This window comes from Dendrobates tinctorius, unplaced genomic scaffold, assembly GCF_039654945.1.
Source record: "Dendrobates tinctorius isolate UK_male_01 unplaced genomic scaffold, ASM3965494v1 ptg000014l, whole genome shotgun sequence".
Classification (NCBI taxonomy): Eukaryota; Metazoa; Chordata; class Amphibia; order Anura; family Dendrobatidae; genus Dendrobates; species Dendrobates tinctorius.
The window spans coordinates 2,341,246-2,352,500 of NW_027361682.1; the positions used below are offsets into that span (position 1 = coordinate 2,341,246).

At 49.2% G+C, this 11,255-nt stretch overlaps 1 protein-coding gene across 2 annotated transcripts in view; it reads right to left on the bottom strand.

Moving 5' to 3' along the window:
* Window positions 1-11,255, bottom strand: part of LOC141073504 (uncharacterized) — a 174,053-nt gene that overhangs the window by 96,601 nt on the left and 66,197 nt on the right. Inside the window, exons 2-5 of one of the 2 annotated variants that reach the window (XM_073560754.1) lie at window positions 3,926-4,069; window positions 3,617-3,796; window positions 3,411-3,534; window positions 3,230-3,327 (exon numbers count right to left, since the gene is read on the bottom strand). In XM_073560754.1, coding sequence (XP_073416855.1) covers window positions 3,230-3,327; window positions 3,411-3,534; window positions 3,617-3,796; window positions 3,926-3,997 — 474 coding nt within the window. In that variant the 5' untranslated portion in view covers window positions 3,998-4,069. Of the gene's footprint in view, window positions 1-3,229; window positions 3,328-3,410; window positions 3,535-3,616; window positions 3,797-3,853; window positions 4,070-11,255 lie in introns of those variants that run through there. The other variant, XM_073560763.1, reaches the window with a different exon arrangement.

Here is an 11,255-nt window from a genome sequence, read left to right on the forward strand (position 1 = left end):
GAATTGGGCCCCGTAGTCCACCCGGAGTCTTTCAACGCATGACCCCGGCCCGGTCTCGTATTCGGGTCCCGGACCAGGCTCAGGCTGCTTAGCGGCCGCCACCTGACCAAGGCCGTCACACCCGGCCTAGAATGGCCGGTGGCACTGCGAAAGGCCCGAAAACGTGCCTGAACCGGGTGACGAAAAAATGATTTAACCTTCTGTTGAGTGAGAAACCCGCTCTTTCCTCCTGTGGAGTCGGAGATAAGTTGATCCAAAAATAGGCGGCCGCACTGATAAGGCAGGGAAGTCAAGGACTTCTTGGAAGTAGAATCGGCCAGCCATGTCCTCAACCATAGGGCTCTTCAGATAGAGATTGCATTAGCGGCAGCAAGTGCTGAACAACTGGCCGCATCCAAAGACGCATTCAATACATAATCTCCGGCTATCGTCATCTGACCTGTGACCTCCGAGATCTCTGCAGGTAGACCTGCTCCTGTGCGACCTTGTTTAATGTTTCTGACTATGATATCATAGCCTTGGCTACCAAAGTTGCTGCGAACGAGGGAGCGAGTGCAGACCCTGACGCCTCATATACTGAACGAGCTAGGCTCTCAATAAGGCAGTCCGTGGGATCTTTAATCGAGGAAACCCTAGGGACAGATAACAGGGTCTTAGTGGCCAGGCGTGAAACCGGAGGATCCACTATCGGGGATTCCATCCATTGTTTACGGAGGTCCGGAGCAAACGGATAACGCGTTTCGAGTGCCCTTTAACCCGAGAAAAACGCCGTTTTAGACGTTCTCTGTGCCGCTGCACTATGTCCTAAAACTCAGGGTGAGAGGAAAAAATTCTGTGCAGCCGCTTCACTCGTTTACATGCCACTTTATTCCCCGTAGCCGCTGGGGTATCATCCTCAATCCCCAGGGTCTGATTGATGGCTTCTATGAGGCTGTCCACTCTTTCACGTGACTCTGGAGTGTCCAGGTCAATGGGCTCATCTGAGTCGCAATCTGAGGTCTGCTCGCTATCAACCACTGGTGACAGGGAGCGAGAAGCAGATCTTATGGATGCCGAAGGCACCGGATGGACTGGGCGACACCGTGTGGATTCGTTTCCCCCGGGTCTGCCTGGAGTGAGGGCAGCCCCTGCAGGCCGGAGGCTCCTGTGAGGTGGAGGTTCCCTGTAAAGGCGGCGAGACACTGTCCCTGCCCCTATCTGGGGCTTGAAGGGATTCTATTGCTCTCGTAAGCGACGCCATGTACTGTGACAGTGATCGGGCCCACTCCGGGGGATTTGACACATTGGTCGCGGTCGCAGGGTAGGGCTCCTGGGCGCGTTTGGATTCGCAGGCTTCGCATAAATGCTTGCTCTGCGCCCGCGGAAACGCAGCCCGACAAGCGATGCATGCCGCGTAAAAGAACGTGTGCGTTTTTGCTTTTTTTTTTTTTTTTCGGACATGCTGTATCTGTCCGCTGCTGGGGATATGGGGAAGAGGTAGCCCTTCGTTTTTCCCTATAGCGTGGCCCCTCTGGCAGCACTTACCCCAGTCCTGCGCCCCCCCGACCTAGATGCTTCCTTTAAATTGCGCGCCGACATCTGTGGCGCGCACCAGCCTGTAAAATCGCTCTAGGGGAGGTACTCCCACTTTGCGGCCTAGCCCGTGCTCCGAAGCCTCGATTTTTACCGCCGCCGAGTGCGGGGCGGGCTGCCGGAAGTGACACGCGGCCTGGGGGCGGAACTTCCGGCCGCGGCCTAGCTCCAGCCGAAGCCGCGGCCTCAATTTTTCCCCTACCCGACCGGGGTTGGGGGGGCGCGGTATCAAAAGTGGCGCTACTGACCGGCGCAGCGTTCTTGTCCTGACGTATCCAGCCCTTCTCTTGCATGGCTAGTGGACGCTGCGAGGCGTGCTGCGGCCCTCCAGCCCGAAATCTTCGCAGGAGCCCTCCCCAACCCTCTCCTCACCGATGATCCTCTTCAGCCTGAGCGCAGATATGTGAGGGGGGTCTTTGATTAAAAAAATAGGACGGTGCAGGCACCTTAGCTCCATCTAACCCCTTCAGGGGGTGAGGAGAGGGACCGTTCGCCACCTTGCAGCACCGCCGTCTAGCGTTGGTGGAGCAGTGGGGGCCGCACAGACTAGTCTTGTGCCTCTGTGCAAGCCCATGGTTTCAATACCTAGGGGTGGACAGGGCTAAGTCTGGCATAATGTCCCACGTCGCGGGAAAGGATACGTGGAGGGATACTCGCATGCGCTCGCCCGTTGATGGTTTGGGGAAATCGGATTCTTTCAATAGGATGCGTCGCCCCTGTCTCATCTGCATAAAATAACAAACAAAAATAGAAGTCTGGGGAAAAGTCCCAGATATGTCCCTCGGTGCGGGAAAGTATACGCGGAGACGATACTCAACGCGTGCTCACCAGTTGATGGTTTGGGGAGATCGGACCCTTTCAATAGGATCCGTCGCCCCTGTCTCATCTTCATAGTAAACTAGAAAAAAATAGTCTGGAGCGATCCAGACTGTGTGTGCCTCCATAGGACACTAAGCAAGAAACTGATATCCGCCCGCAATAGGGGCGAGGGTGTATACTGCGGAGGAGGAGCTAACCTCTTTTTTTTCACTTAGTGTCAGCCTCCTACCGGCAGAAGCATACACCCATAGTATCTGTGTCCCCCAATGAGACGAAGGAGAAAAAATATTCAGCACATTCTGCACTGAATTACTGTACTCAATTTATTATATATTTTAGGAGTCATTTTATACCGACTCCACCAAAATGAGCACCGACTCCGACTCCACAGCCCTGCGTCTGACTTTTCTCGTAGGCTACTTTTACACTTGCCGTGTTTTTTGCGGCCCATATTGTCGCAGTTTTTATGGTCTGCCGCAATAACAGACCATTAAATACTTGCGGATCGCAACTTTTTTCATTTTTCCAATACTATGTAAATAGTATTGGGGGAAAAAAATGGCGTTCCGCAAAACCGGAAGTGATGGTGCACCGCAAAAACAAACTTCTGCTTGTTTTTGCAGCCCCATTGAGGCTCGATCTTTTTTCAGGGCCATAAGGCACACCGTGGATTTTTTGCGGGCAGATTTTGCGGCCCCATGGAAATCTATTGGGGCCGCAAAAACACGGTAAGTATAAAATAAGCTTATACTGGTGGATAAAACAAGACTGAGCACAAGACCTTCACAGCCATCTACACATTATAGGGGAGATCTCATGGCACCTTCTCTCCATCTACCTGATGATCCTGAGGAACATTGGAATCTTCTTGTTTACAGTCCAGTAGAAGAAGAGGACGGGGACATCTCTCTGGTGTTGTCCTCTTACTGGATAGAACTGGAGGAAACACATATGGGGACTGAATTAATTCTTTACATAAAGATAATTACAGGCCGTGTGTATTTAGTCCTGTTTATTACCTGGTGATGTGAGGGGCTGGGGAACCTCCATCATGACGTACTTGTACAGATCTTTGTGTCCTTCTAAATACTCCCACTCCTCCATGGAGAAATAGACTGTGACATCCTGACACCTTATAGGAACCTGACACACACAATGATACTGTCATCCCCCGATCCCTCCATAGCGTTACGGTATAATGTCCCAGCATTCCCAGCAGTGTCACCTCTCCTGTCAGCAGCTCAATCATCTTATAGGTGAGTTCTAGGATCTTCTGGTCATTGATGTCCTCATGTATCAGGGGGTGAGGTGGAGGCCCCGTGATTGGGCTCAGGGGTCTTCCCCATCCCTCAGACACAGAGTCCTGACAGACCTCCCTAGAGGTCTTCTTCACTACTGTGTAATCCTGGTTATGGAGAGACACATGAATAAATCTCACTACAGACATTCCCAGAGTCCTCACCTCTCCAGTTCTGTCCATCTGTTATTCCCATAGATAGTAATGATGTAATGCGACGTCATCAGAATCTCTCACCTCTCCAGTAAGCCGGAAGAGGATCTCTAGGGTGAGGTGTAATATCCTCTCCGCCATCTTGTCCCTGTCCATCCTTGTAGGGTCACTCAGGAGAATTCTCTTATATAGAAGATCTCCACTGAGAGGATCCGATATTGTAGAGACCTGAATGGGGAGAAGATGACGATGTAACATCATAAAGATCCCAAGTAAGAAATCTCCGAAACTGTTAGGCCTCTTCCACACTTCAGTTTTTTGTGTCAGTTAAAATCCGAGAGGGAGAGAGGGAGGGAGAGGGGGAGGGAGAGAGAGAGAGAATTTTTTTGTCCGCCAGAAAGGATTTCAGGGTTAATTTTCTCCCTGACTTCCTTTCTCCGGGCATGCGCAATGTAAAATGCGGATCCAACAACAAAAAAAACGTTGCAAGGTCCGTCCAGGCATGCCGGCGGACGAAAAATGTTTGGCGGATCCTCACAAAAACGGATCCAACGGATGGCCATCTGTCAAGATCCGCCAGTAATGCAACTCAATGGGGAAAAAAACGGATCCGCCAAAAAAAATGGCGGATCCGTTTTTTTTCAAAACCTGGCGGATTTTGACTGATGGTCAACGGAAGTGTGAAAGAGGCCTTACCTGCTTCACATGATCACTACATCCAGTCATGGCCCCGTCCTGCCCCCGGTATAACACACAGTCCCATTATAGTCACACACAGAGATTTATCCCAGAATATCTCCAATCCAGCACCAAAAATACAGAACAAATCTAAAAAGGAAAATCTAAATTATCTGAATCTTTATTAAATATCACATGAAAACAAGACAAATTATAAATTGCAGGGAACATGCACAGAGATCGGGAAGGCAGAACCGGGGACGTCAGTAACAGATAATGATAGAACATTAATATAAACTACAGAAAATTGTAATCCCAGTAAATGTGATTGTCCCAGAAAGGCGCTGCATAAATTGAGAAAACCTAGAAGGGGATATGCGTCAGGGCAGAAATGATACTAATGACTAAAAAATGATAAACACAACACTATAATAGTGCACACAGAGCGGCCGATGTAACTGACCCTGCGGTCACATGTGCACAGGGTCCAGGATGGGTGAGATTAAGAAAGAACAGAGACAGGGGCTGCAAAAAGCAAAAGATCGCACTACAGCATCCTAATGGTAGTCACACTTAGCGATGTACCAGCGATCCCGACCAGCGATATGACGCGGTCAGGATCGCTGGTACATTGCTAAGTGGTCGCTAGTGAGCTGCCACACAGGCAGATCTCACCAGCGACATCGCTGGGGACGGGGGTCGCTACTTACCTGTCACACCAGGCGATCCTGCGTCCTCCCGCCCGGCTCCACGCGTCGCTCGTCTTCACAGCAGGAAACGCCGCAGGAAGCTGACGACGAGAAACAGTCCTGGGGGTCCTTATCTACTATAATAAACTTATCCTTCCAGGGGTCTGTCAGGTTCACAGGCGTGGCCGCGTAGAGGTCGCTGATGTGGCTGCCTTTACGCCTCGATACTCCAGGATGAAACTGGGCGCAACAGGCCCTGAAGAAACGATGCCGGTGGGGCGCAAAAGGCCCTGAAGAAACGATGACTGTGGGGCGCAGCAGGCCCTGAAGAAACGGTGTCGGTGGGGCGCAACAGGCCCTTCGGAAATGATGCCGGTGGGGAGCAACAGGCCCTGAAGAAACGGTGACGGTGGGGCGCAACAGGCCCTGAAGAAACGATGACGATGGGGCACAATAGGCCCTGAAGAAACGGTGCCCATGGGGCGCAACAGGCCCTGAAGGAACAATTGATGACAGGGCCGCAGCTGTGGGAGAAGGCAGGGGGGCAGTGTCCTGACCGCTGTAAAGGAATAGTCTCTAGTCGCAGCGGTCAGTGGAGGTCGTGGACCTGTCACAGCAGGATGCGAAACAGCTGTATGTGACCGTATGAGGGGAGTGACCGCCGGTGCAAGGCTCTCACGTGTCACTAGTCGGTAAGTCCGTAGCTTTCCTTTCACAGGGCCCTGTCGGTCTCTCCACAACACACCATCCGCTCCCTCTGTTCTCTCTGTCTCACACGGCTTCCTGTCAGTTGTCCTGCTCTCTGTCAACTGCCATTTCAGCGCGCCCCCTGCTCCTTTTACCCTTGCCCCGCCCCCTGTTTCCCTGACAACTTCAGTCAAGTCTCTCCCTTTACTGTTCTCCCAGTATCGTTCCCTCAGGAACCCTGATGGCGGTCCCCTGGGTACCTGCCCGGTCACTGCATAGGAGTCCTCGTCCCCACAGTGGATAGGGCACATAGAATACTTACCCGGCCATTACCACCGGTAGCACTTCCGCGCCCAGTCCCAATAAAATTGCTTCATTATAAGGACCATGTCAACATCCTTAAGGCAGCGCGTGATAAAGGGGACATATCCGTCAATGGCCAAAAGGTGTCCTTTTTCCCCGACTACTCCACTGAAGTGTCAAACCGCAGAGCACAATTTGTGGATGTGAAACGTCTTCTACACCAGCTACAAATACCATATTCTATGCTGAACCCTGCGAAACTCAGAGTGACCGCCCGTGGAGGAGCTTCCTTTTTTTTGAAAATCCTAAGGAAGCACTCTGCTGGCTGGATCTAAATGAGCAACGACTTCACCAGAATCCGGAACGCTGAAGAAATAAGTATAACTTAAGTCATGTGATATCAGAAAATATCTGATTGACTGTTGGAGTCATAATTCCTATCGAGTAATACGCGGCCCAGAGGAGAATGGATTCTTTGTCTTTTATCCTATAATGGCCGGCTCCCAAGAAATGATTATTTTTCTCTCTTTTTGTAGGCTGTCATGGAATATACAAGGGGAAATAGTTTTGATACAAGCCATAAATAGATCCAAGACTAAGGCTGCGTTCACATGTAGCTTTTTTTGCGTTTTCGCTGCGATTTTCCGCGAAAACGCAAAAAAACGCATCCCATGCAATCCTATGGGATTCCGCACATGCTGTGCTAATGCTGCGGATTTTACCCCTGCGGAATTGCATTGCGGTAAAATCCACAGCATGATGATTCTTTGTGCGGAATCGCGGCAATTCCGCACCCATAGGATTGCATTGAAATGCTCATTTTACGCATGTGGCTATGCCCACCATGCGTAAAGTGAGCGCTTCATGCGTGGATGGTACCCAGGGTCTGGAGGAGAGGAGACTCTTCTTCAGGCCCTGGGTACCATATACCTGTAAAAAAAAAATTAAAATAAAAAATGTTGATATACTCACCTTCTGACGGCCCCCGGACTCTTTTCCTCCTCTCACCACGCGCCCAGCATCTTCCGGTCCCAGTAATGCTTTGCGCGAAATACCATTGATGACGTCGCGCTCTCGCAAGCGTGACGCCATCTCTGGTCCTTCGCGCTAAGCATTACTAGGACCGGAAGATGCCGGGAGCGCCGTGGAGGAGATCGGGGGCCGTCGGAAGGTGAGAATAACTATTTTTTTAAATTATTTTTTACATTCTTTTACTATTGATGCTGCATAGGTAGCATCAATAGTAAAAAATTGGTCACACTTGTCAAACACTATGTTTGACAAGTGTGACCAACCTGTCAATCACATTTCAAGCGATGTTTCAAATCACTGGGAATGCGCTTGAATTCCGCACGCGAAAATCGCGGAAAACAAGCGGGAAATCGAATGCGTTTTTCCCGCGGCGGGAGTTGCGGAAATGCTGCGGATATTTCTGCAACATTTCTGCAATGTGGGCACATAGCCTAAAACTAATCAATTTGGAGAATTCTTGGAGGACACGTTTTGAATCACGGACAAGAAATTTATCTTATCAGGTGCAGAGGAGGAACTAATGGCTTGGAAAGAGGCGCAAGAGGCATACTCAACACACATTAGGGAGAAGGACAAGAATAAACGATTATTTTCCCAAATACATTTCTATGAAGAAAAGGCAAAGGCAGGACATTTATTGGCTATGATCGCAAGGGCTCAAATAGGGACATCCTTTATAGGAGCTTTAAAAGACAAGGAAGGTGCAATGGTTAATCAGCCCGATGAAATCTCAAAGATTTTCAAGGAATTCTATCAGGACTTATACTGAACCAAAATCAAGGTTAGCAGAGAACAAATCAAAGGAATTGATCTTCCAGCTATCTCGGAGGCAGATCAAAAATACCTGAATAGTCCCCTGCAATTAGAGGAGCTACAAATGGCCACAGCATCAATGGCCAATAATAAATCACCAGGGTTGGATGGGTTCCCTGTGGAACTATACAAGAAATTTGTATTATTACCTCAATTGTTGTGCACCTTCCAGGAGGCAGCTAAGGAAGGCACTCTGCCTCTATCAATGAGAGAAGCGGTCATTGTCGTTATACCCAAACCGGGCAAGGATCCATTGTTTCCTGATTCCTATAGGCCTATATCTTTGCTTCCTACGGATGTTAAAATTATAGCAAAAGTTCTGGCCTCCAGGTTAAATAACATAATATCTATACATATCTACATATCTATAATATCATACACAGTGATCGATCGGGCTTTTATGCCCGCTAGGTCTACAGCCGTTAATAACCGTAGATTATTTCTTAATGTTCAGCTACCAGTAGATAATGCAGGAGATGGGGTCATATGCTCGCTTCACACTGCTAAAGCATTTGACTCTGTTGAGTGGGAATATTTGTGGGTAGTTTTGAAGAAATTTGGTATGGGTGCTGAATTTATTTCATGAATCAAATTATTATATGAGAGGCCATGGCACAATTAAGGGTAAATGGGCATCTTACTTAAGTCTTTGAATTGGGGAGGGGTACACGACAGGGATGTCTGCTGTCTCCTCTGACCCCGAGATCGCTGTGTGTGATGGGGATCAGCGACTGGCCCCCCTGCCGGTTATCGCTGATCGTGCAGCATCGGCCAGGGCCGTTTTTCGATCGCTGGTCTCCCACTGGCCAGCGCGCATCGCTGCGTGTGGCAGCGAGAGACCAGCGACGCTGGTTTCTATTGTAAACGTCGGGTATTCAGGAGCCGCGGCTCCTGGATACCCAACGTTTACATTAGAAACCAGCGTCCAGCGTTGCTGGCCCTGATCGCTGGAGGGGCTGTCTTGTGACAGCTCACCAGCGATCAGCCTAACGATGTCCCAGCGATCCCATCATGTCGGATCGTTGGTGGGATCGCTGGGACATCGTTATGTGTTAAAGGGGCTTTAGCCGTGATTATTAGGAAGCACCCTGGAGTAGTGGGATTTCACAGAGGGAATAGAGAGGAGAAAACTGCGCTTTATGCTGACGATGCTTTATTATTTTTGGCCGAAGTCTCCAAAACATTACCTGTAGCTATGGAGACAGTTGAGAAGTTTGGGAAATATTCGGATTTGGTGATTATTTGGACTAAATCAGTATTGCTTCCACTGGATTACGAGAATACTAATGCACCACACTATACGGAGTCGGGCTTACAAGTGGTCACTGAATTTAAATATTTAGGTATTAATGTAACATCTAAAATAACCGACTATGAGAAACTTAACCTTAACCCAATATTGGCGAGATTCAAATGCAAACTGGACACAAGATCTAAACTACCACTGTCCGTTGTGGGTCGCACCAACTTGATCTAGATACCACAATTCTTATGTGTGTTGCACAATGCTCCAATTTGGCTGCCCTAGAGAAATTTCTTTAAAATTACTGGGATGTTCAGAGACTTAAGCCCCCGCCTCACAAAGCGAGATCACTGAAGCGTCACCGATTTTGTGACGCAACAGCGACCTCGCCAGCGATCTCGCTACATGTGACACGCAGCGGCGGCCAGCCCCCCCGCTGGACATCACTGATCGTGTTCGAATGTCCTGGGCCATTTTTTGATCGTTGGTCTCATGCTGGGCAGCACACATCGCTGTGTGTGACAGCGGGAGACCAACGATCAGCGAGCTCCCAGCTGTTATGAATGAGTCAACGGAGGAGGAAAAAACAAAAACACAAGCTAAGTCCAGAAAACCGGAGAGGTTGGTAGCTAGCGGATTGCAGACCCCTGATCCTATTCACCACAAACAGTAGCCGTGGGGGGTTCCTACGGTGCCCTAGACCCCTCGTCACAGCCGGAGAGCTAAATAAGCCTAACGAAAGAAAGGGGAAATCTAAACTGCCCCAGAGCAGACCCCAAAGCAATAGACAGCCCCCAACATGTATTGTCGGTGAAAAACAGATGAAAACACAAACACAGACAGAAAGACAGGCTGAGCAAATGATGGAGCCCAACTAACTAGATAGGAAAGGACAGAAAAGATGCTGGCTGCAATCACGCAAAAAGCCCTGCCAAAAATAATGTCCAACACGTCTGATAGAAAAAGGCCCTGAAGTCACTAGACTTCAAAATCACTATATCAGCACTCAGGTATATTCTGAAGACAGAGCAAAGAGATCAACTGATCAGAGACAAAAATGGAGTTCAGCCCGTCCCAACCAGGGCAGGCTGAACACAAACACTAAGTAAACAGACAAAACCTCATGGAAAAATAGCAGAGCAAAAACTTAGCTTTTAGTAGACAGGAACTAAGCTGGATGCCAGAGCTCAGAGCAGAAAGGATCACCAGCAACCCTGCAGGGCGTCGGCTGCCTTATATCCACTCAGAAATTCCGGATGTCCAATCACACTCCACCTGTTCAGATGACAGGTTCTTCCCATCCAGATCAATTTCCCTACCTCCTTTCACCAGCAGAGGGAGTTCATCAGATATCAGAGGTGAAGGAGAAAATGAACTCATAACAGTACCTCCCCCTTGAGGAGGGGTCACCAAACCCTCATCCACGCCACCAGGGCGATCAGGATGGGCCCGGTGAAAAGCACGAACCAATCTTTCGGCATGAATATCGGATGCAGAGACCCAAGAATTATCCTCCTGGCCATAACCCTTCCATTTAACCAAATACTGGAGTCTCCGTCTAGCCAGACGACAGTCCAGTATCTTCTCCACCTCATATTCCACATTACTTTCAACCAATACAGGGTCAGGAGGTGCCACCACAGGAACTACTGGCTCAACAAACCTCTTTAACAGACACTTATGAAACACGTTATGGATCTTGAATGTAACAGGAAGAGCCAATCGAAACGAGACTGGATTAAGAATCTCCAAAATCTTGTAAGGTCCAATAAATCATAGAATCATAGAATCATAGAATCGTAGAGTTGGAAGGGACCTCCTGGGCCATCTGGTCCAACCCCCTGCTAAAAGCAGGATTCGCTAAATCATCCCAGTCAGATGTCTGTCCAGCCTCTGTTTGAAGACTACCATTGAAGGAGAACTCACCACTTCTCGTGGCAGCCTGTTCCACTCATTGATCACTCTAACT